At 42.1% G+C, this 27,379-nt stretch overlaps 1 protein-coding gene across 2 annotated transcripts in view; it reads left to right on the top strand.

Annotated features, from left to right (window-relative positions):
• Nucleotides 1-27,379, top strand: part of LOC137294600 (acyl-CoA:lysophosphatidylglycerol acyltransferase 1-like) — a 175,194-nt gene that overhangs the window by 107,131 nt on the left and 40,684 nt on the right. For both annotated transcript variants that reach the window (XM_067825654.1, XM_067825653.1), the window contains one exon: nucleotides 26,030-26,169. In XM_067825654.1, the coding sequence (XP_067681755.1) occupies nucleotides 26,030-26,169 (140 nt within the window). The remainder of the gene's footprint in view (nucleotides 1-26,029; nucleotides 26,170-27,379) is intronic.

Raw genomic sequence — 27,379 nt, forward strand, 5'->3', positions numbered from 1 at the left:
TAGATGAGTTGATGTCTGACTACGTTCGCTCCGTGAGCTTTACATAGACAGTAGTGTCCTTTAACCCCGATACCACACACAGAACACGTGTAGTTAGGACTTCCCATATGGAAACAACAGAACCCCTGATTCCTGCATTTCCTACCACAGGCCTCGGTCTTCCCCATAAGTATGTATTCGCATCGGTATGGAGCGGGTCTCATGTTTACTTATATAGGTATTTAATTTAATTGCTTCGCAACCAACGCAGTAGCTGCTATACCCAACACTATGAAGCCCAGTTCACGATTCATTTGTCCCTTGGATGGTGTGTAGTACTGAGCGAGTGTAGGTTTATTGAGCGGTTCCAATCGTTTACCAGTTAGTAGGTAGTATTCTTTCATTGCTTCATCGACATCGTTGAATGTTTGAACGGCATGGTTTTCACGCTGGAGTTGTTCGTTAATAAAATCGATCCTCTGGAGGCGTTTTTTAGCGTACTCGGCCTGTGCTTTTTGTAAGTTCTCAGTAGCGAGATCGTGCCGCTTCCTTTCTTCCTGTATTTCAGCCGTGTGATCATCTCGTAGTTTCGAGAAGAGGAAATTACTCCCGGAAAATGCCAGGGCATTCACTAACGCCCCACCGACCATCATAGCTATCGTGGCCATCCTATATTTATTTCATTATATTATCAGGTATTATCCCTTGTTTTACTAGGATGTCTTTTGTGGCCATCGCCATACCAAGGTTCATTATGAGCATACCCATATCCTGCAGGTTGAAATCTAGCTTGATAGTTGGTTGTTTAAGCACCATTTTAGTCAACCGAGCGTACCCTACTGCTAGACTGGCAACCACTGTGGCGTGGTATGCGTCGTTGACGAACGTTTTCCCCTCAGACATTATGTATATATAAAAATATTTTAAATTATAACATGATATGCGGGTCGACAGTGGGGGTTACCACCTCAGGTACCACCTCACGGTGAGGGTTTCCCTCACGTGTATATAACCACGAGATAGCCAAGGCAGCACCTACAGCCAACAACAGTCGGGTTGGGTTGGTCACTGTAATAATTTTATGTTGGTTACACCACCGTTTTTTACCGGCAGCTACTCTCTTAGGATTCTTCTGCCTGGTTACTGTTGGGGTCACTTCCCCCACTGGTTCCCTGGTCTCCTGTGAAGGGGTCACTTCCCCCACTGTTGGGGGTGTGGGGGGTACCCCCACTGGGGTTTCCCTCACTGTGGGGGGTATCACCTCGGGAGCAGCATCCATCTATACTATTATTGTTTTTTCTCTCAAATTGACAATGCTTTGCCGTGATAATCGCCGCCGTCACTGGAGCCAACAACATACCATATTTGTGGTACAGCCCGCAGCTGATAGAACTCACGGCGTGTTCGATAAAAGGGTCTTTCTCGAGGTCCTCCCACAGGTAAAGTCGGCGCTCTGGTGGAATGGGAAGGAAGTATGATACAATACCGGTGTATATCTGGGTCATAGCCGATCCTATTGTCTTTGTCATTTCTGCTCCGAGCCGGGACTCGTATCTAGCGTACAGCTTATCGATTTCTTCGGCTGACATTTTGTGAATTTTATCCGGAGTGTAGTCTCCAAAGTAATGTTTGGCTTTGCCACCAACAGCCAACGCCACCAGTTTCTCTCGCTTATCATCAGTGGGGGAACCCTCCACCAACAATTGTTCGAGCAATTCCTCACACTCCATCTTATAATATAACAAGTAAGATTTAGTTTTAACTATATAATACCCGATGCAGAAAAAACACAGAGAAATGAAGGTTAAGTTGCACACGACAAACACTTCAAATATCATAGCTATACTTAGCATTTGCTTAGCTTTAGCTTAGCTTTGCTTAGCTTTGCTTAGCTTTAGCACACTCTATATGCTACTGGTTGGTCGGTCTTGAGCACGAGCTTAGCGTGTTTAGTTTCAGCGAGCTGTTTCTTCACCCGTTCCCGTTCTAATTTACTCATCACATCGTTCTCTCTCAAACACTCCTCGAACGAATCCCTGTCCTTGCAGTGAAATAAGGCCACCCATCGCGTCTGCTCCCTGAGGTCTTTCAACACCGAGTTGAACTTCTGCGTTAGCACCCAGACGCTGTGATTTGCATGCCGGCCGGAGAAGGCCAGGTACGATAGCATGTCTCTGGATCTGGATAGTAATCTGGATGGTTATCCCTTCGCTGCCGTTATCTATACGGCGCCCGCTACCATGCAGTTTATCATCATCCGTGGATCGCATGTCCAACCATAGGGCGTACTTGGTGGTCAGGTATTCACCGATCTGCACGGAGCCGAGGTCCAGGTCCTTTGTTATATAATGTGGGGCTCCCCCCACTGTCCCTGGTAGCTTTTTTATCTCATCCCACTGCTGGTGTGGTCTCATACCATGACTGAACAGCTGGTTGGGCACGCCCTCGATGGTCACTTCCACCTTTTCAATCTCGGGGTTGAAAAACTTCTCGCTGTCCCTCCGGAATGGCTCGTAATCCTCCACGGGGACGACCAGGATACCTTTCATCGATCTCGCCGGCACGTTCAGGTTGATATTCCACACAGTGTCGCTCTTATCTCGCACGACTGATCTATGCCTCAGTACGCGATCGTACAGGATAGCCATCTTCCCAGAGTACTGGCTTCGAACCTGCCTGGCCAGCTCCGGGCTAGTGACCATGTCGAACTCCAGAGAGATGTTGTCTATGGCATAACTGGCCTCATCACCGTTCGGCGTACGCACTACTTTGCTATAGTCGTTAAACGTGAGCTCGTATTCGAGCCTATCACCCAGCGCGGCCTGGTAAAACGGCGCGTGTCCCGTGAGCAACTCGAAGTCGAGCGGCATGCAGAATCGATTCCCGTATGCTCGAGCGATGGCCTTTTCACCGTCCGATAGCTTGTCTAGCTGGTCCGGCGTGAAGGCATACCCTATGCACGACCGGGTTGATTTGCTGATACCCTGGTACACATCATTGACTCGTTCTCCCTCGCTTTTCCAGAGATCCCCGTAGCAGTGAAACACGTCGCTGTCGTCGATACTCAGCACCTCGTTACCGCTGATCTTGACTGTCGTTTTCTTGATGATAGCTCGACCCACGTTCCACACTAGCTTGCGTTTGTCGTTGTCGGAGGTCAACGTGATATTGAACGCCAGTCGAACAGTGCCTGGTACAATGAGGTCATTCTCACCAAGGTTTGGAAATCTAACCAGCAGAGTTTGATTCTGGTCTATCTTGCTGGGATTGTTGGTGATGGTCACCGACTGGCGCACGGCTCTGGCTCCTAATGGCTCTCTCAATCTTCTGAAAGGATCTAATTTTCTACCGTACATTGTTATATAAATGAAATATATTTTTAATACTAATGGCTGAAGACATAGATATGACGGAGATGTGGGATGATAGTGCCCAGGCATTCGATGATGACCAGGAGACCTCATTCAGTACTGACCTACAGCCGGATGTCGAACTCATTAAGGGCGCCGTCGACGGTTATTACGACGCAGTTGAAAATAGAGACAACATCAAGCCGTTGGGAAGGGAATATGACAAGTTTTTTGTTGATAGCAATGGCACGCTGCGTTTGAAGGCTCACCCGGGGATCGATCTCATGCATCAAAACTCGAGAGAACCGCTTGCCTTATCAACATTGAAAGGTAAATATAAAATTAAGTTTGTCCAAAAGGAACTAGGTTTCAGAGATTACGGTGGTGCGCGACCTAAGCTTCCTCCGAAGTTAGTTCAAAGTCTGGAAGGCATCAGGGACGCCCCATCGGATCAAAACATGACTTATGATATTAAAAAGGTGTTGGCCGACTACGAGAACAAGCCCTTCCCGGGTCTCGAAATTACCTTTCGAGAACTGCGGGGGTTGGACCTGTTGATGCAAACCATTCGTGGTCAGCTCTGGAAAAGCACGGCCAAAATGAGTGAGATAGACGACCACATCGCCTATGAAAAGAAAAAACTCGGTGAAACTGAGGACGAGTCTATGAAAGCCACCATCGAGGAACGAATACGTAATTTGGAAGATGAAAGGCAGACCTGGTTGGAGACAGCGTCCGGCTACAAAGAAAAGCTTAGATCCCAGGTCAGCCGTATACGGAAAACCATCAATCAAGTCCTCCACCGAGACACCACGTTAGCAGACAGGATTCGGATATTGTTCCGGGAGCAAGGGATCACCATCGCCAGTATTCTGACTGCATTGGGTTTCATCATATCAACCCTGGTGGTGTCACTGACAGGGTGTACTGTGGGGCCTGCCGGCGGCGGAGTTCCCCCCACACCTGCCGGCGGGGTTAAAGACTGGATAAAAAAACTCGGGGAACGCCTAGCTAAACTGGCTGGTAAAGCCACCGAAGCCCTTCCCGGCATCCTGGGTAGCATCGTCTCGTGGTTGTTGGGCGCTCTGGCTAAAACTGCCACGTGGCTCAGTCAAAACCTGTGGGCAGCCATCGTCGCCGTGGCGGGTCTGGTGTACGTAGTGGCTAAGAAATTTTTAACCAAATAAGTCCCAAAGTTACCCCACCAACCACCAGGGCCGTTTTATTATCAATATGATTGGAGGCTTGAATATTGGGGTGTGTAGGGGGTACCTCCACATGAACTTTAGACTCCGGGGGCGGCGCCACTATACCCGTTTCACGTGGTGGGATGTGTGGGATATAGGGGGCGTTAATATCGGGGTTGATACCCAACTTTTGATCCGCCGTGACTATGACTATTTTGTTGTTATAACCCACCACTTTTTTTACTCTCAGTTGCATATCACTCGGAGCCATGTACAGCCCCACGCCGAACACGTAGTTGACTTTCGATCTGGCGTATTCTAACACGTTTTGGTAACGGTCGATGGCCCGCGGGAGATCAACTGGAGAATTGATAGCATCCTCAACGTTGGAAACGAACTGTTTCTGAGCGTCGTAAGCAGTTCCCTTACCGAGGATGTTGGAACGCGTCATCGACTGCGCACCCAACAGCGCCCACACGTACGTTCGAATCGAGTCGTTCAAGCGTATTGTACCAGCACGAGTGAATTCATTCGATGTTTTTGAGATCATTTTAGTCCAGGCTGTGGCTGCATCAGGATTGGTTATTCGTCATACTCCACGCTTTATCTTGGGGAAGAGGAGCACTTATTTCCTTCAATATTCGTCTCGTTTGATAATAAATATGAAACAAAATGACTGCCTTACTCAGTTCGTCTATACCGTAGTCTAGTGTCACACCCGACCCTGTCGTCGCACACCACACAGCAAAGTTGAGTTGGTTCTGCCAAAACTGCATTGGGTTTTGATTCCAGTTTACCACCGCCTGCGCGTTATTAACGGACACGATATAGTTTTCAAAGATATCAATAAAGGTTGCTTTAAACCCCGTACTACCTACCACCACGATTTTCAAGTGTGCTAAGTCCATATTATAATATATAAATTATATATTATAATATGTACATAACACTTCCAGGAATAACGAGCGGTGAGGCCGTTCAGCTGACGCACGCGATCGATAACACGTCAGGTCAACTCGAAGTCGCACTCTGCGATATCACCTACCTACCGCAATGGACTAACATCAACGCCAGCAACAATAAGCTGTTCGTCAGTGGGGCTCGCAGTCAGATAACTGACGGCTACTACAGCGTCTGCTCTCTAAACGACGAGGTCTTCAAACCCCTGGGAGCCGAACTCAAGATGAACGACTCAAACGGTACAGTGGTGTTAATCAACAACGGAAGAACCTCCTTGAGGCTCGGCCGACCATTAGCGAGGATACTCGGTATGTCTCCTGACGAGATAAAACCAACAACAACCGTCACAGGCACGAAGTTACCCGACCTAGTACCGTACCGAGAGCTGTACATTCATCTCGGTCAGGTGAGCACAACGTACAACATTCAAGGAGGTCACCCTTCCACTATACTGAGAGCAGTGCCGGTGAAAACTGAGAAATACAACGACGGTAGAACCGAGTCGTTTTCACCACGGCAGTATAAGAGATTAACCCAGGGCAACATACCCGAGCTGATAATATCGGTGTTAGATATAAATCATAATCCTGTAAATATAGGATACCTCAGCTTAACGCTTCATGTAAAATGACCAGCGCACAAAGGCCCGGAGTGAAAAAATGCGTCAATATCGGGATCTCCGACCTCGGAGACACGCGCGGTTTCGACGCTCCCGGAGTAGATGGTAAATCGTACGCCTTGCAACTGAAAAACAACATTTACAAACGCGTTGAAGTCTCCGGTGGAACCCTAAGTGATATAGTAGATACCACAAGAGCAACAGTCAACACTAAGTACGCCCTTGTCAACACCGGTGATAACTGGATAATATACCCATCGTTCGGGGGTAAACTGTTCGACTTAGACGATGTTGAGAGCACTACCGTCGCCCGAAACAAGCCATATATGCTCGTCTTCACCGAAGATGACAAGTGGGTGTTGTTACCCGATAACGACTGGTTTCTCAATATTAGGCTCGGCTCCCCCTACGTGTTTACTGATAACAAAGACAACCACCTAAACAAAGTCGTGAACAATGGAACCCTGCTCGTGGCTTATGTCCCAACTCAGAGACGTAGCGTAGTCGTCAGCCCACTCAACACTATGGCAGCCCACATGCTATCGAGTAAACTGACCATACAAAACGTGACATTGCAGTTGGTGTCTGAATTCGAAGGCGTGGTCAAGATACTAGAGAGTCTACCGGCAAACTCAACACTGATCATCAAAGTCTACCTAGGGGAACCATCGGTGAATGATGTCGAGATCGTGAAGGGGATCAAACTGGGGTGGGTGAAACGCCACCAGTATCAAGTTTGCAACGTTTACGTGCGGGTGGGTGTTGGAGCCGACACCAGTCTGGAGGGGGTCAACGTGATCGTGGAAAACAAGATATCACTAACCAAGATCTTCCTGCCTGACAACATACACTTCATGGGTATGAAGTTCACCCCTGAATTATTATCAAAAAACCAGTTGGAAATTATATCGTAATAGTATAATAATGACCAGTCATCCCAACACTACGCTTAACGACCTAGGAGATACGGAGGGATTCGATCAGCCTGGTGAAGAAGATGAATTATACATCCTGCACTTCAAAGACAACGTGTACATACGGGTGTCGTTATCAGATTTTAAAGAGCCCAAATGGCTGATCAACTTAACACTCACCTCACCTTATATCACATTAAACGAATTGGGGCGTATCTCTAAGATTAGGAACAACGGTATCTGGGTCGGGGATTTCATTCCGGAGAGGGAATTAATAAGAACTAACAAAAATAGGTTAATGTCTGCATTCAAAAATAAATTAACATTTAGCAGTAATCTTGATAGAATATCCTCCCCTTTCACACTCATCATAGAAGTCTTCTTTGAGTATTCAGACAATGGAAACCCCCCAATAGTACACCAAATTTTACCCGGGGTGTCAATACACTGGTATGGCATACACAAAGGCCAATATTGTCGTATTGTTATACAACGGGATACCACGGGCCCTATAAACCACTTAATAAGCCTCCGTGGGGTTTTTATTACAACAGAAAAGTCTATTAGCCTCTCACCTATTACCCTGAGTGGTAGTCTAGAACTTATAGACTTCAAATTCATTGATAGATTTTTAACTGAAACCCAATTAAAATATCTTTCAAAATATATATTATAGGATGGGTCTGTACCCAGTCGTAGAGGAAGTAGCGAAGACGCTGGAAACCGTAGATGGGTTCCGCTTGAGGCAGTTATGTGATGTGAAACGTCAACTAGAACAAGACCGTGACATGCGGAAAGCACTATGTAAAAAGTACAATAGAGCTTTCAATATCGTGGACGGGGCTGACACTACCCTTATGGCAACCAGCATGGGACTATGGGCGGCAGGTGTTGGGTTGTTGGCTACCATCGTGGCTGCACCTATAGTGCTAGGTATTGAAATAACAGCTGGGGTGGCAGGGGTGTTAGGGTTGGCACTTAAGTTAGTATCACGCAGACTACATCGTAAGGCATTGAAACACGACGAGATCAGGGTTCTGGCCGAAGCAAAGCTCAACACAGTAAGTGGGCGTATTTCCACGGCACTCTCTGATAGTAAGATCTCAGAAGAGGAGTTTCGTTCAATCCTCTCTGAACTCACAAAATATAACGGAATGAAACAAGATATTCGGTCCAAGTCTCGTAAGTCTGCTATCAGTGAGGACGAGAAAAAAAAGTACATAGAACAGGGGATACAAAAAGCCCAACAAGCCTTTATTATGAACACCAAAGAGATCATAGGCGGTTCACGTTAAACTGTTTCATTGATATAAACATGACATAGGCACAGTGTTACCTCCAACACACGTTAAGTAGTAGGGGTAATAGTAGCAAGAGCTAAGGGCCCAACCAAAGCCTTATTTAGTAAATAAGGCTTTGTAGAGACTTTTCTTGAAAGTGTTTTAAAACCCCCATTGTATATACTACTTACATGGCAGGGGTTCTGCAGCCACACCAGCGAGTTTAGCCAGGGCCTCTCTGAACAATTTGAGATATTTTTTTATCCGCTCTCTGACATCACCATGACTCTGGGGGAGCACTGGGGGAGCGCCCCTAGGGTGTGGGGGAACCCTCCACTGATATTACAAAAGTCAATATGATGAAGCCTAATGCCGTTAGAACGCTGGTAATGGTGATGCCTTGCTTACGGAACAGTGTTTGGATCCAGTCAGCTAAGGTTGTATCCTCGTTCAGTACCATGTCACTGTGGGGTCCCTCCAAAACCGACCGCATGCCACTCAGTTCAGATTGTGTGGTTTTCAGATCTTGAACGACCTTTTGGGTTTTTTTAGGTTTTGCACCACCATTATTCAACATGTTTAGTTTTTCACGGATAAATTCGGTAACATGTTTACTAGCTAGAGTTGAAAAGGCGAGTGGTTCTCTAGTGCGCTTTTTAAATAGGTTAACATTCAGGGTATCCTTAAGACACAGAGTGCCATGATCATCTAGGGTAAACTTCGAATAGTCTTGGCCCTGAGGCTGTACGTAGTTTTTATCTCTTTCTAATCTATCATAATAAGTATCTACTGATTTGTTCACTAGTTTGTTGAACTGTGATGGACTAGTGAATGAAGTATCTTCATCTTAATCAACATCAGGAGGAGCAGTAGCTCCAAAATCATCCATCCCAATATCGTACATATTTTGAAATTATATTATATTAAATATTAATATGTATAATGTCTAATGGTAGAAACTAAATCCTTTTCAAAGATTAAGAGAGCCACTAGGTGTCAAAGCCGTGCGCCAATCGGTTACTATTACGAAAAACCTCAGCAAGATAGACCAGAACCAAGTACTGTTGGTTAGATTTCCAAACTTGGGTGATAAAGATGTCATAGTGCCAGGGATGGCGCGATTGGCATTTAACATGACGTTGACTTCGGGCAACGACAAACGCGAGCTCGTGAATAATGGTATGTATTCACACAAGATGAAACATCCAGACTACTGAATAGTGAAAAAGCAATCGCCGAAGCGTATGGGAGGTTTTGTATCCCGCTTGACTTTGAGTTACTAACCTCACATGTACCGTTTTACCAGGCCGCATTGGATGATAGGCTGGAATACGAACTAAAGTTCAATGATTACAGCAAAGTCATTCATATGCCAAACGGTGACAAGAGCAGATACGAGATAGAAAACATCTCGTTGGAGTTTGACATGGATACTACGTCACAGAATGATAGTACACAAGAGCGACGCCGTATTGAATACTTTTGGTGATCAGACTAAACTCAATAGTCAACAACGTGGCCAGTGACCTTGATCTATACTCTGTGAATACTTAACAACAAAGTATGACGGTTGATAACAGTCTACATGGTAGTGGCCAGCATATGGACAATGGAAGCGAGGGTATAACCATTCAAATAATGAAGAAGGCTCAATCAAGTGGTAAACTGAAATTATATTTATATGTAATTATGGATGCGCAACTTAATATAGACAATGGGAGATTCATGCAAGCGATCTACTGACCTGCAGTCGGCCAGGAGGCACCACCACAATAAGTCTACTGGGGGTGTGGGGGTCTCCCCCCACCTCTACCCTACTCTCCACACTGCGCTATTATACGAGCGGATGTCAATAAGTTTTGAGCCTTGCATAGAAAAACACAAAATATTGGTATGAACCACATTTATTTTTCAACATAGTCCCCTTGTGAGTCAAGACACTTGTTCCATCTTTTCTGCCAGTCGCTGAGGCCATCTCTGTAGAAGGCGCCATTTTGGTCCTCAAACCAAGCCTCAGTAGCAGCAATAAGCTCATTATCATCCTGAAACCTACAACCACGCAAGTGTTTCTTGAGATTTGGGAACAGATGGTAATCAGTTGGTGCCAGGTCTGGAGAGTACGGGGGATGCGGCAAGATTTCGTACCCGCATTCCTGGACAGCAGCGACTGCAACGCGAGAGGTGTGTACTGGAGCATTGTCTTGATGTAGAAGAATACCATGTCTGATCTTGCCCCGGCGCTTCTCCTTGATTGACTGTCGCACTTGAATCAACAAGTTAGCGTAATCTTCCCCATTCATTGTTCTTCCTTTTGGTAAGTAATCTATGTGGATGATGCCTTTGCTATCCCAGAAGACTGTCGCCATTACCTTCTGCACTGATCTGGAGGCTTTGAACTTTTTGGTCTTGGGAGAAGTGACATGTTTCCATTCCATGGATTCTTGTTTGCTCTCAGGATCATAGAGGTGGATCCAGGTTTCATCACAGGTTACTAGCCTAAAGTGAAAATCTCCTGGATTCTTGTTGTATCTGATTAGCATGGTGACCCTTGTTTGCTTCATTTCATCTGTAAGCATTCTTGGCACCCATCTTGCGCACACCTTAGACATGACGAGATGTTCATGAAGAATTGTCTCGATGGGTCCGTGTGTAATGCCTGTGGTCTCATCGAACTCGTGGAGTGTGATTCGACGATTTTACAGCACAAGTCTATGCACTCTGTCAATGTTTTCCTGACTAGTGCTTGTTGGGCGACCTGGACGGGGGTCATCTTCAAGACTCTACCATGCTTAAATTCATTGACCCATCGTTTGATGGTAGCAGATGAAGGGGAAGACTTCCCATAAACTGCTGAAAGCCTTTCTTCAATGTTCTTCGCCGAGTTTCCTTCAAGAACTAAAAACTTAATTACTGCTCTATACTCAATTTTATTCATTTTCACTGCCGTGAGGGGCGTCTCTTTTTCGTTAGTGTGAGCTGTTCAATAACTTCTGAGAGTAGGATACGAAAACTTATATATCACATCAGCTACACCCCAAGGTTCAATGTCGTACCATAGGCTGTGACACCTGGGTATGAAAAATGCTGAAGGCTCAAAACATATTGACATCCCCTCGTATGCTGGCAAACGGGTTGTGGGAAGACCGTTTTCGTGTTGGATTTGTTGGGGAGATATTATAGGGAAGTATTTGAAAAATGGTTATCTTGTGCCATAGTATAAACATGAATAAGACTTACAAGGAAAGAGCTTGGGTGATGACGGGCCCGGACGTACACGTCTACAAGAGTATTTACCATTGTTTCACAACCAATTTAAAGGAAAGCCAACGTTATTCATCCTGGATGACTGTAGGGCTAACAGAGAGATAACAAAAAAGGGACACATGCTGTCGTATTTCTGTCATGCTGTCACGGCCTTTTCTGGCCGACACACAAATCACAGCATATGGGTGCTGACGCAAAAATTCAACTTGGTGTTGAAAGATTTGAGGGAGCAGCATTGGATGGCATTATTTCACTGCAAGGACAGGGATTCTTTCGAGGTGTGTTTGAGAGAGAATGATGTCATGAGTAAATCAGAGTGGGAATGGATGAAAAAAAAGCTCGCTGAAACTAACCATGCCAAGCATGTGTTGAAAACAGACCAGCTAGAGGATTACCAAGTGGTGACCTGCGGTCGACCTAGTAAATGTTAGTAATAGTTTAGTATATATATTTTTAATAAAGTTTTAGTAACGTTTTAGTAATGACCTGCTGTCGGCCTGTATTTTTAATAAGAATTTTCGTAATGTTTTAGTAAAATGTCTGTTTTTGAATTCTAGTCATGTCTAATCTAACCTTTATCTGTATATGTTTAGTGTTTGTTGGTTATTATTTTTTAAATATATAAACTAGAGTATTTTATTATAAATTGGAGTGCGATGAATTAACAGAGCAGATGTTAGTCGCAGAGGAAAAAAAGGACAACAAGCTGCATGACGGACTAATAACACTAGTTGTGGGTGGTAAAGGAAAACATCACTGCTGACAAAATTCAGAAAACGACAGACAAGTTAGTCAAAAAAGCATACGTTAGGTATGAGACACAAATCGGGGCCAAGATAACAAAAGTCATAGGTTCTACTATTCCAGATTTACACAGGCATAGCGTCACACTTTTTACCAATCCCACCTGAACGACAACTGTATTTGTGGGAGGACTTAGAGAAGCATCGATAATGCCTTGAGCTATATCAGTTGTGCTTTGTATCAGAAATATGGTATGTATCTTGCCCCGATGACGGCAGTGATCATCACAGCAAAGCATTGTAAATTTAAGAAAACAAATGATAATAATAATATTATAAAAGATGGATGCTGCCCAAGAGATAACCAAGGTGAACAGCCCGGTGATGGACAGCCAGGTGATGGACACCCCAGTGAAGCCAGTGATGCAAGTCACCAAGAAGAAGAACCAAAAAAGAGAAGATGGTATGAAGTCAGACACAAAAAAATAATAATAACATGTGGGTAGCTGTAGGTGGTGTAGTAGGCTCTGCTGCTGTTTCATTATATATTGTGCTGCAGACATCTGACTGCGGACTCTCCACTGCAAGAAATCTGTAATTTCCATGCCCCCAGTGGGGGAAACCCCCATCGACCCTCATATTATGTTATAATTAAAATTATATATCTATGAATATATATTATGTCTGAGGGGAAACATGCATACCACGTATTGGTGGTTTCTGGGTTAGCAGAACGCAAAAATCATGCCGTTAGAACTTTCACAGACGTCGATGAAGCTATGAAAGAATACTACGTATTAACGGGTAAACAACTGGAACCATTAAATGAAATAATGATGTCTAAGTATTGCACTCCTTCAGAGGGACAGAAAGATTGTGAATTGATCATCGTGATGTTAATCGTTAAGCAATTAGACTAATCACACAAATTAGTATATCTCAAAATAAGAACAAACATAAGACAGGGTTATTGTTCATATCACCGTAAAGATAATATCAACTATACATGCTTGGTGTGTGGTATAGGGGTGAAAGGTCATTATCGTTTGTGTAAAGCCCAAGGCGCGGATAAAAAAAGATTTCAGTTTATTTACAAGAAGAAAACAAGACTAAACGCCTGTTAAAGATCAAAGTATGACTTGTAATTACTCACAAAGGAATCCTGTACACGGCCCATTTACCAGGAAGTACAGGTTAGGCTCCCCAGCTTTTATATCAACTCGATTGATATTGTACGTTTTCATAGACCAGATAGGATCTGTAGCTCGTTTACAGGTGTCTCCCTTGTATTCACCTGGTTGATATAAATATCTAACGAGTGCTCGATCTGGAATTTTTTTTCTTTTTTCGATGTGGTGCTGCCACCTCTACTTCAATGGATTTCATACGGATTCTGTCAACCAGTCTTTTTATCAAACAGTCGTGTTACTTCATGATTCATAAAATCAACCACCGGTGGAAGTCGCATTACCCATTCAGTGTTAGTGGGGGATACCCCCACCCCCAGTCACATGAGTATTGGTGTGCAAACAAATGTTCGGCTATGGAGCGATTAGATCTCTCAACAATGGCTGGGCTTCAATGTTCTGCCACACCCCTCCTTATCTCGACATTGTGTTTTGCTAGCAGTTGTGACACAGCACTCATGAATTCCTCTTCCTGGGTTGACTTGCAACTCGGAAGGCCACATCAGCGGACTGCGTTTGTATATGCACTTGAATCCGCAGGCTTCTTGTGTCACATCTTTCACGGTCAAGGGATCAGCTTCCTTGAAGCGACTGGCTACATCGACGACTGTCAGTGCGTACGTGTAGGTTTTACCTCAGACGGTGTCATGTGGAAGAAACAGCAGGTCTACTTGGTAAACTTGATTAGGGATATGAATACTGAATTTTCTCCAGGGTATATATCTCGGTGCAGGTAAGTATACGTATACTTGCCATATAGCTTGTTTTTGTAACCAGGCTTTTGCGTTTTCTTCCGGCTTTAGCTAATTTTTTAATAGCGTCTCCCCCTTTCAAATATCCCCGAGGGCTACAGTAAACTTTCTCCATTATACATGCATAATTTAAATATCTTTATGGGCTGGGAGGTCCTGCAGACAGCCGACTGCAAGTCACCCTACAGTGGCCGTAAGCGTAGGTATTGACACCATCCGCGGCTATCCATCGTTTTGTATCCATGGGTGATAGAGACTTCTTATTCAAAGTCAACTCACATATCTTATGCCCATCACTACAGAGTATGTTCATCAGGAGTTTGAATGTTTTTTTCTCGAATAGGGCCTGTTTGTAGAGTGTATGCTTGATATGAAGTTTCACCACGTTCTTTTTCACACCCTTAGCCTTTCTTATTTCAGCGTCATCTGCGTTCTTGATAGAAGCCCACGTATTCAGCGGTCGGTGTGCCAGCACATTTCTCTTTCGTCTTACCTTAGAATTTCTTATTGTCTTGGCTTTGCATGGGGTTGTCTCTTGGGTAGTCACTGGTGTCATACATGTGTATATTGGATTTCATCCACGTCCTCGGTTTGAATCTCCATCAGCAGGGAGTCAGTATCCATATACAACACACCACACCTGTCAGTGTATTGTTTCTTGAGCTTGTTATAGTAGAAGTCATACAACAAGTGTTTAAAAAGGTCTAGAATGCTCATACCAACATAGACCGGTCGATAAAGTTTAATATGACTCTTTTTCATATGTATGGCCACCAAGTCATCATCGAATACTTCTATTGTACACCAGGGTCGCTACCAGTTTCCTCAGCTTGTCTTCCTCACTCGACCTGACTAGCTTCACGTTGACACGTTTTCGTAAATTTTCCATTGTTTTACCGAATACAGAGTTGTTCATGAGTTTGTACAGATTTTTCTCAAAGTTGTTATTGGACAGCTTTCGCTTGTCCGTGTTCATCCTGATGTATGCTTCCATCTATGGTCTTTGATTGAACTTCAGTATTCTATGTACTTTAGTCAGCTTCATACCCAGCGATAGATATAGTTGTAAATTATGATAGTGAACGATGTACTTTGTTTTATTCATTATTCGGTACCAGTTTTTCTACATTTGCTAGTGGTCCATTCCTCAGGTTATGTTGGTACCCAGACATCCATTCAGGATTTAAATTAAACCTTCAAATGTTAAAGGGGCACTGATGCGGAGCAAATAATGTCTCTCACCAATGGTCTAATTACGAAACCAAACTGCAAATTGGTCAGCGCCCGCTCCCTCGACTGTGACGGACAAAGGGACTGGGCTCCTGTCCGTATCAGTAGAATTTCTTCGCCTAAACAGTCAGGAGGCCGGATGCCCATCATATGCCATTATTTAAAAATATCCATGGTATTCCTTGTCTGATCGTAACAAAATATCCCAGCAGTCTAGTTTTTTTCGGATGGTATAGTGACTGATCCAATTTGATCCTATTTCTGTGTTTTTAACCTCGATATTAAATCATGTTATGTGAAAATATGATGTGTACAGGCAAGCCATTTGTTTCAGTCCGAAAGATTGCAAAGCTTCATATTTAGATAGTTTTGGGTGTTGGTTCAGCTGTGATAGCAAATATCATACGTAAATTTTGGTAGCTATGGTAGCTACCCTGGTTTATTTTTTATGGTAATAAAAACACAGTTGATTTATTTGAGTTCGTAAACTAAAAACGATGACTTTGGTAGAGAAATCTGAAAATCTTCTTACGTAAAACTACCAACTTATTACACCTACACCAAGTACACAGCAAATGCCTATATGTATTCCTTATGTAACGAAGTTCCGTTAGTATCCTCAAAACAGTTTCGCCCCATAGGTGTTTTCAGGCTGCATGCGACACAGAGATTGCATCTTCCTTGCTGTAACTCGTGTTTGATGGTGTAAACCTACACGTGTTATTTGCCATCATTCTCTGGATGGTCAATAAATGAATTTATAACAGGTATAATTAGTAGTAACAACACTCAGGTTACTCAACAAAGGCTCCCATTTGGCATTTCTTGTGTCTGGAGTAAATACTCAACATCATAAATTAAGGTCTCTAATGGCAAATGTATTGTATGTTATGTAATATCTGCATGTAAGTGATGCAAGAGGGTTTATCAGCAGAGTTAAAAAAACAAACATCGATCAAAGGATTAACCGATAACACACTGATCGATTAATTACTTTTATCTTCTACAGTGGATTTGTCAAAAGGCAGTGTGTGTAGATGTACTAACCTATACTGACTACATCCTGTCGTAAAGTGCAAGTGTAAAAACAACATCCTCCCTTCAAAGAATTAAGCACCCTTGCATTGATTGATTGATTACTCATTATTGGTTAACTAAATTACCTAGAATGGCGGACATCATACAATTAGTTGCCAGGTGTGCCATCTTGGGTGACCAATGAGTGGTTTATCAGGTTTTCACCAATGTGAAAGACGTTAAAACATGTTTTACTTTTTCGCAAATTAGACTGTTGTAAGACACACGACACAGAGCAGGATTATTTACCAGCTGCAGATGAATGGAATATTGTTCTTTTATGTGGATATTGATGGATACATTCTTGAACAAGGTAGTAGCCTGACATTGTTGCTATAAATTAGTCTGTTTTACATTCATTATTTGCAGTTTGTTTTAATTTATTTGTTGTAGCAATCAGCAGAATCTATATGACAGAAAACACACACTAGATCGCGTATGTGTGTGAAATAGGATCTACATTGGCAATCTATCTATCTTTGATTAAACTCTCAATTGCGCATACAGACTGTGCGGCAGAGGTCACGAACCAGTCACGAATTCTGGGATATCATCCGGGTACTCACGGGAGAAAAACAATAACAAAGGTTTGCACCAGTCCACGGAAATTGGTCCGCATCAGTGCCCCTTTCAGGAGCGAGTGGATGGCTGTTATGAGACTGATGTAATTCCACCGGGTACTCTAAGTCCAATTCGAGTATATAACCCTTATCAGAATCAGGTGCAATACTCATGACATCACCGTGGGGTAAAGCCCCACACCCCACCCATTCAAACCTCCCTGTCGGTAGATATTGACTCATAGCCCAGCTGTACAGGTTGTTAGCATAGAGATAGAGTAGATGATTTGTAGGTTTATTAGGGTTTTACCTTCTACATACTTGTTGTTAGCTTTAACATAATGTGTCAATACCATAGAAATACCACCATGTAACCCTTTCTCAACAAACAGATACCTTTCGTAATATGTGAATAATTCTAACTCCACACCTGTTTTCTTCAGTAAGGCATCCCATGATAGCCCAGGGCTCGAATAATACCATACAGGGTCCAGCCCATATTGCTTCAAACACGTTTTCCTGAATATCTCAAACACATCTTCCAGCAACATCACATCTGTTTTGAAATATAAATTGTGGTAATCACCTAGATTCTTACAGCCTAGTTGTTCCCATACATTTTCGCGTGTTCGTAATCGTCTTGTGCGACAGACGCGTCTGACAGCTTGCTATAGAAGCGGTCAGTGGGATGTAACTCTGTCTCATTATACTTAGACCAGTCGTCCATATATTCATATGGGTAAAAACCCTTAAATAGCATCAAGGCTCTAGTTTTCACTTCTGTGTATCGATTAGTTATAGCAAAGTTGTCAGGGTTATTAGCTTTTACCAAGCTGTCTAGAGACGACAACAGAAACTGAACACTATCTATGAATCTCAACCTATTTAGCGAAAAGGATATATATCTCTCCATATTGTTTGGGATACAGGATATGTTGCCTTCTACCTTTCAAATAGCTTGCATAATCAAGTGTGAATCATATCCTCGTAAATTGTGAAACACCACCAGGACATGAATAAGGTTAGGGTTTATGCGTAGCTTCAAGTTACACTCACTGTGAGCTGCACCTCTGTATTTCCATGTCACATGACAGTGGTCTCGCACTGAATCACCATTCAGAGGTTTACAACAAACATGACAATGTGTGCTTTTGATGTGGGCCTCCCTATCTGCTTGGGTCATGCACATTGGGGTTATGTTGCGTAATTTTCTCTTGATTTCTTCCTCCTTGTGTTGTAAGCACTTTAGAAATTTCTCAGCTGCGCCTGGGCCTCTGTAAATAACGGGAGGGTTAGTTTGGCCATCACAACGAACGACCACATACCCAAACCCACACACTTCATGTTCTTGATTTTTTTGCATTGTTGTTTTTTAGTCGGCATATCTACCCGTATGGCTGTCTCCCCTACACCTACGCAATCATCCCTGTGTGAATTGAGTAGATCAGCCCGAGAAAACCAGTGAAGGCAACTTTCACAGAAGTGTTTCTTCCCCCTGTGTTTCGACTGACTGCACTCCAACCGAATGAAATGTTGTATAGTTGTATAATGATATTTTTCACCCGTCTGCACTAGAAATAGATTAATTGTTTGACGACCCTCCTGATTTATTAAAGGTCTTATCCTGTGTATTATTGAGGTATTACCCTCATACCCTATATTTACAGCTAAGTCTGGGTTCTGTCTTTCTACTTTTGTCCACTGAGAGATAGGGGTTGTTCAATAATACCATCATCTGCCGGATAAATGGAAAGTCTGTTGGGGTGGTTTTTAGTTAGCGACTCTTACCGATACCCAAGCACAATCATCACCATGATTTACAACATTAACTATAGAGTGTTTGGCAGCAAAATGTTTAGGGGTGGGTAAGTATGATCCACCTCTGATTGGTTTATAGTTTGCTATATCCAGGTAGATCATATTTATCATCTTGACCACCCAACCAGACCCCCTATTAGTGTAACGTTCTAGAGATTCTCTAATTTTTTCGAATGACCTGTCAATAGAAGAGTTGATAGTATATGATTGTGTTGTAACTTCCTGATTACCTCTGAAGGAAACAATATTATCTAGCCTCATGTAAGAATGTCGAGTTTTGATTGGTCCACGTGACGCTGATGAAATACCATGTACATCCATTATGATCCGCGAGCGGGAGTATAAAAGTCGTGTACTCCTACTATGAAAGTCATATCACCCTGTTATGCCTTGGTGACGACGCGAAGGGAGAAAAGTGTGCATCGACAAGCCTTTAGTAACATGCTGTGCATTGAGGTCAAACAGTGGCATCTCACGTATACAAATACAAGTCGATTCGATGCGTGTTGTTTGTTTTAAATTAGGGAAAACATTCAGCTAGATAAATGCGTTATCACATCGTGTCGAGGGAAATACAGGGTTTTATCAGTCCCGAGTAAGGTTGTATTCCTGAGCCGGGGAACTTATAGTGTATTCAGTAGCACCATCCGCCTGTTGTTTCCCTAATGTCATCTTTAACGTGAGTTGAAATTTAGTACCTCTTAAATCCTTCAGTCTTCATCTACTTTATGAAATACCAATTGTTTTATACCCCTAAAGTTTATGTTTCTTTGAACATCCATCTTCCAACCTCTCAAATATTTTCCTATAGCATGCTCAGTAGGCATGAATTGTAATTCTATAGGGGCTTGTTCCTTTAGTAATTCAATGAGCTCAGATTTCCTCATGCATGAATACCCTCTTATACCTTGCCCACGCGCTTCCTTGATTAGTTCTTTCCCAGTAGGGGTGCTTTTATAATTTATCCCTAATAAAGTTAACAATTCAGACTTTCTCATACGGGAATAACCCTGCATACCACTGTCATGTGCCCGCCTTTTCAACTCACACACTGTAGCCATGTCACACGGTTCATACTATATATGAATCATTTCTCTAATTGGTTGTCACTTTATCGATCGCGTGCACACTGTGTGACCCAGCTCTCCTCAGCCAGCCAGTATCGATTGATTCACATTTAAACATATAACATATGGCCCCAAACCACCATTACTAATACTACTCCTTGTTTCCAAAGCAGAACTCAAAAACCATTTGATATCTTTCAACAGACTTTGGCAGATATATGAGATAGATCTTGAAGTGGTGCATTTTGCTGTTTACAGATATATGGCATTTATATTTTTCACGATTTCCATAAAAACAATTCATCAAAAGCCATGAAATCATCCTTCCACTCGTTACTCGTGATGTAGGATTTTGCATACGTCTGACTGCCCCAGACTTTTGCCGGCTATTTTCAGACTTTTGCTGGCTTCCATGAAATGTTGTGGACAATGGTTCACTCCAGGCAAATGCTCTGTTTTGGATCAATTTCAAATTCACCACAAATGTGTTCGTACATAATACAGGTTGATTGCCACGTTCCATGCCTTGTCCTGCAGAAGTTGCAGGTCAATCTCTTTCGAGGTGCATCTGAACTGGTATATACACAAATCGTGAACACTGACCGGCTAAACTGATCCCAGTGAATGTTGTTCATAATCTTTCCACATCCGTTCATCACTCATCACAGGCCGAAGTCTGCCAGAACTGCACTGGGTCTGAAAGGCAAGCGTGCACCATTTTCATGTTCATCACTGGAAACCTATAATTTTGAAAGATGTTGATGAAGTGAGCTTTGAATGGGAGCCACAGTCTTCATGTGTGTAAGCATTTGCATTATTACTTTTAAGAATAAAACACTCCTGGTTTGTACATGTTGAACAGCGTTTGAAATAATCACCAGCCCAGATGCCCAGCACTGGTTGTTATTGTATCAGGCCAGCAGTTGGAAATATTTGCAGGCCCTTGAGGCCATCAGCAAATTGTATGTTTGATTGTTTTCTTTATTATCGCTCAGGAATCATCCATCTTGTTACGATAACTTACAGTTTCGCTGGCATCTCAGCATTTTGCGCATATAATGTCAACACATTTGTCTTTAACAAATGAAAAAAAACATATCTTTTGCACCATTGGTTTTGCTCACTGATTTTGTAGAAAAATTGTGAAACTGTACAGTCTAGTCTATTTTGTTTTTATTGGTTTGACTTAAACACATTTCACTCACGGCCCATATATGTTAAAGCCTATAGTTGACAGCAGGCCCTGATGACCAACTGGCAAATTATGGTATTGCAAACACTGATATTTAATTATATTATTTCATATATATTTTCAATATGTAGGTGACTCTTTCAGGAATAACAAGTGGAATAACAACACATCAGGTCAGCTCAAAGCCCCACTCTGCAATATCAGCAGCAGCAACAATAAACTGTTCTCTGATAACATCTGCAACCAAATAACTGACGGCTACTACAGCATGTGTTTGCTGAAAGGCCAACTCAAAATGAACGAATTGAATGGCATGGTCAGGTTAAGGAACAACAGAAAATGACAATTTGAGACTCAGCTAGCATTTGTCAAGAACAATGAGCTTGTCATCGACTGAAATACTACCAAAAACCTCTGTAACCAGCACAAAATTGCCTGACTTTGATTCATATGAAGAACTGTGCATTCACCTAGATCAGCTAAGCATGGTTACAATAAAGGTGAACAACTTTCCATGCTGCTGAGAGCTGTGCCAGTGAAAACAGTAATGTACAATGACAGCAGAACTGAATCGTTCACACTATCACCTAAACCTGCAATACAAAATGCCAGTTCAATAGCTTGATGATTTTCATGGAAGTGTATCTTGGAGATGCACCATCACCAGATGAAGAGAATGTCGATATTGTGAAAGGGATCATACTCCCTTGGTCTAAACAGCAACAGTATTTCATTTGCTCAATTTACATACAGATAAACATGAATTCTTTCATGAGTCACCAGGAGTAACAGTGACCTAAGATGCAATTATTTCACTAGTAAAAATTTTCTTGGTCATTAATATACCTCTCATCAGCTTGAAGTGCACACCCAAAAGATTGTCAGAAAACCAATTGAAAACTATTCAGTAAAATATTATCATATAAACAATGAATGTTGCAAAATGCACTCCACTATTGCTCAGGGACACGTGAATTTGTTCAACCAGATACCGAAGACACATCTAAAAAATGTGCACAAACGACAAGAAGTGATACTTGGAAATTTAAACAAGACCGAGACTAAGGGACTCTCAAAAAATGCCATGTACAATCTCGTACTCAACGACAACAACGAATGGACGATGCTCAAAGCACCCAGACTAATCGACAGATTAATCGATATCAGTGTATCAATGTATCAATGTCTCTCCCAGTGTTGTCTTAAAAAATGGTTACCTCTCCAAAGTAATGAACAGCAGCATTATTTTCTTTAGTTGCCACCCCTTCATGAGAATTTGGTTAAAGTTTTACAAATACCAGGTCATACATTCAATATGTTAGCACCGACCGACCTTATTGCATGTTTTGGGCTCGTAGCACACAAATACCAATCATATTATTTTAATGATGATTTTTTTTATTAACCATAAAATTACACTCCACACCTATAATTGAAGTCTACCTTGTAGATCAGAAGAAGTGTAAATTTTGAATGGGTTAACAATACAGTGGAGTGATAAACATAAACATCAACATTATCGTATTTAGTTATGACTGGGATCAATCCCCTGAGGAAGCCTCCATGGAGTTGATTTGATTTGCTTCAGGTTTCTCTCCTTCAGAAACTGCTCAAACCATGAGGAGACAAATAGGAAGTCATGGTATGAGACCATTTCAGAAAGGAGTCCTTGCCAACTAGAGATGGAATATAGTAAAACAATGATGACAGATTTTGTTGAAACCCTTAGAGTTCTACCAATGAACACTTATTGTAGGTTTAGTACCCAGTTTGGTTTATCTTTTCACTGATCGTACATGTAAAGGTTTTTTTTCTGTGTTAGATTAATTATCTATGAAATAGGAAAGATGACAATTTGAGGATGAACAACTTCTTTGTTACAGTGAGATCAACGTTGTAGGATCAGTATATACAAGTATGAGGAAATGCTTGTAGCGTATACCATATTTCTGATATATGTACCAGTTGTACTGTACATCATTTCTTCACATTTGTTGCTCTCACTGTAATAATGAAACTGTTCATCAGTAAATTGCTATTCTTCTATATACCTCTCAAAGAATTTTTCTATTAGTTAAATGTCATTCCTATGTTTGTCCATACTATATGTTTCAAGAACTGGGATATTGATAGATTCAAGATATGATGTAAGCGTTTGTGGGTTAATGATAGGCGTTGAATCTTCTCGTTCCAAATGGAGGAGGACTAGATCTAAGAACTTAAGCTCCAAGAATGATACTTTCATGAAGTAATTAGAAATCAGGTCAGTTCTGGAGATCATGTAGATGTTACAAAATTTTCTGAATTCTCCACTGCTATCCTGCTCCATTCATAGGAAAAGACAGGTTATAACAGAGACTGGGTCTATGTTATGATATGGGTCTTGGGTCCAAGTGACGGTTCCAGTGAAATCCCTTATCTAACTGGCATGCTGGTCTGCTGGAGGGATTGAACTCAGCAAAGAGTCACAGGAAGCTAATCACAATTTTTTTACAGGAATGGAATAACATGGGTGGCCACAGAGAGTTGGTACAACCCTCTGGGCTGAGGGCTAGAGCTGACCTGTGTTGGGAGTCTAAACCCTACTGATGGACAAATAGAGTTGGAGACTATTTAACTACAATTGAAATTATACAAAGATTAGAGTTTTTGTCTAGGCTATTTCTGATACATGATGAAACTAATATTCTATATTTATATTTTCCTAATATTTGAATGCTAATGTATTGCTTGTACTGGTTACAATTAATAATGAATTTTGGTATGAATTATTACTTCATGATAACTTCCACTTATTGTGTACTTCGTTATTGTTTCGCGATAAGTTTGTTCCATTTCAGTACAGTGTACTTCGTTTTCATTTAGCAATAGGTTTGTTTCGTGTCATTACGGTGTACTTCATTTTTGTTCAGCACGGTCTATTTCACTTTTGAGATTGGTTGATCAGAACAATGCTCAAAATATGTTGTGATGCAAATAACTCAGGTGGTCAGGTTGATGTCATTTGTTCACAACTAGTGTCTTCAGGCAACACAATGTGAAATGACAACAAACCTTAATATTGTTAACAAGGAAGATCCTGTACTCTTCGCAAAAATATTGATATCTCACGACCAAATGTGCATGTCGCGCACACAGAATCCATGTGATTAATACTTACCATGCTATCATTCTCAGTCTGAGTGGATTGGGTGATTGTGTGAGGGTTGTTGGCTTGCCGAAGTTGTGGTATTGCTTCTTTGCTCAAGTGAAGTTACTGTAAACACTGTTTTCCCTGCATCCTCTTCTGTTTGATTCTTACAGTTAATATTTTGCTCATATTCCCTGCGTGAGAGTGCATCAGCATTTGCGTTAGCTTTGTTTCTGCGATGAACAATATCAAAAGTATAGGTAGATAATTCTAGCGACCATCGACCTAACCTACTTGTTGCATCCTTGATGGATTTGAGCATTTCAAAGCTGGTCTGTGTAGACAGTGAATTTGGAATTTGCAAGGTATGGATGAAATTATCTGATGGTTTCAACCAGAGCTAGGCCTTCTTTTTCTGTAATGCTCCATTTCTTCTTGCTGCCATGAAGAGGTCTTCCACCTAAAGCTATAGGATGCTCAGTATTCTTTTCATCTTTTTGACTTAATACAAACCCTATCACTTCGGTTGCGAGGAAAAATTCTTTGTCAAAGTCTGGATAAGCCAGAACAGGTGTGTTACACATAGCATGTTTGAGTGTGTTAAATGCTTGATCACACTCGAGAGACCACTGGAATTTTGGGTTTTGGGTTTCTTCCCAGTTTCTGCCTCTGCATGCTTTTTTAACAATACATTCAATGCCTTGATGGGTGACAAAAGCAGTTTTATGCTTTGAATCTTCGTGTAATGGCACTTGGAAAGAGCCACTGGCAAGATCTAAAGTGGAGAAAATTGTAGCTTGGCCATTGTCGATGTGATCAAAAACAGGGAGTGGCCATGACATTGGTAAGGTGACAGAATTAAATTTTCTATAGTCACAAACAATCTGTATGAGCCGTCACGCTTTTTTACTAAGATGATGGGGGCTGAATACATTGAAGTGGATTCCTCAATTAAATCATATTTGAGAAAATCTTCTACCAATTCTTCAGTGACTCTTTGGAGATAAGGCAATTGCCTTAACAGGGGGATGAGTGCCCGTGTCAATGACATGCTTGTGCATGTCAGTCTTGCCTAAGTCTGCAAGGCTTGTGGAAAACATGCTCTATTTTGTCCTAAAAAATCTCTGAGTAGTCGTTGTTGCTGGTCAGGCGTCAGTTGTATCTGACCCTTAATCTTGAGCAGCTTTGACATAATCCCTTGAGTCGTTGTCAGTCTTCTTAGTGTGAGTGCTAACTATACTTACAAATGGCTGGTCACAGTCAATTTCAAAGATAGAGTGTCTCTCAGTGTAACTAAATTTGCCTACAACTGTACGTTTGTCTAAAACCTTTTTTTCTTGGGAAGGATTCATTAGCCTAAATGTAGCAGTTTTCTTATTCGCTTTCGAGAGGGTCCTACCACTTGGCAATTGGTTCAATGAGAACGATGGAATCATCTTTTCATTTAGAAATGTCTGCTAAATCGAATGTTGAGATATGGGAAAACTGTTGGCCCAGTCATCAAAGGCAAAGTTGCGTGTTTTGAGCATGACGCAATCCTTTCATGTGAATCATATGAACTTGCCAACTATGATATAACTAAATACTGTTCAAAGTGATTTGGCTGAGGTTATTCTGAAATGATCTTGCTTCAAAATTCTGTTTTTAGAATTTTAAGGCCAGAAACATGAAAAATATGAAAGAAATGGTCTGTTCTTAAAACCTTTTGTCTATTTCACAGATATGCCGAGAAAAACAAGTATCCTGTTTGGAATCACATCACATTACCCAGAGTTGGAGCTGTAAAAGTCGTTCTTGAATCATTAGCTGATGGATTGTCTTCACACGTTGATACCGGAGAGTCAGCAATGAAAATATCAGGTTTTGTGTTTACACTGGTCCTTGCACAGAGATCATAAGCTTTGAAATAGTTATGGCACATTGAAAAAGGTTGTTAATCTCTCTGTGATGAATACTTAACCTGCTTATCCATGCGTTTACATTGCATACTGAGACTGAGTGAAAGTTTTGTTACATGGCAACAAACACAGATAGCAGTCAAAATGCATGCACCACATACCCTGGCAGAGGCTTCACTGTCTTTGTTCTGTGGGGGCTCTGTCTCCTTCTCCTACATGAAAAGGTGATCTTTTATCACACGTAACATATACAGATGTCGATACCTTCCCATTATGACTACTCCCAGTTTGGCTGCTCATGAACATAAATATATGATGGAGCACCCCCATCCCATTTTGTCAGCTCTTTGAGATAAACCTATAAGGAAGACCCCAGGACATACGAGGGTTGGCTGAAAAGTTCTCAGCCTGAGTGGTTTTTCCCCACCAGGTAGAGACAGGTGTTTGCCACCAATGAGGACAATTATTTAGTGAATCATAGACAGAAGAACTACAAACGTACTAATAGCTTTATCTCAACTACAGCTCTTTTGATATTTGGGATTTCACTTTCTTAGTGAAGTACAAATTCTAGTACTTTTATTCGGTTGAGTCCCATCCGGGATTCGAACCCGCACCCTCAGAGTCAGGCACCTAAAAAGTACTAGAATTTGTACTTCACTAAGAAAGTGAAATCCCAAATATGACATATGTTGCATTTGACCACTTTCTAAATGGCATCGTGTAATCATAGCTTTCGGCCGTGGGAGCCGTGCCAATTTACACTCATCAGAGGGGTACACAATGTACGCAGTCTGGACTACCAGTTGTCCGACTTTCATTTTTGTGGAAGTCGCGGTGGCTGAGCGGGCTAGGCGGCTGACTTTGTGTGCTGGCGATTAGGTGCCTGACTCTGAGGGTGCGGGTTCGAATCCCGGATGGGACTCAACTGAAAAAAAGTACTAGAATTTGTACTTCACTAAGAAAGTGAAATCCCAAATATGACATATGTTGCATTTGACCACTTTCTAAATGGCATCGTGTAATCATAGCTTTCGGCCGTGGGAGCCGTGCCAATTTACACTCATCAGAGGGGTACACAAAGTACGCAGTCTGGACTACCAGTTGTCCGACTTTCATTTTTGTGGAAGTCGCGGTGGCTGAGCGGGCTAGGCGGCTGACTTTGTGTGCTG

This window comes from Haliotis asinina, chromosome 8, assembly GCF_037392515.1.
Source record: "Haliotis asinina isolate JCU_RB_2024 chromosome 8, JCU_Hal_asi_v2, whole genome shotgun sequence".
Classification (NCBI taxonomy): Eukaryota; Metazoa; Mollusca; class Gastropoda; order Lepetellida; family Haliotidae; genus Haliotis; species Haliotis asinina.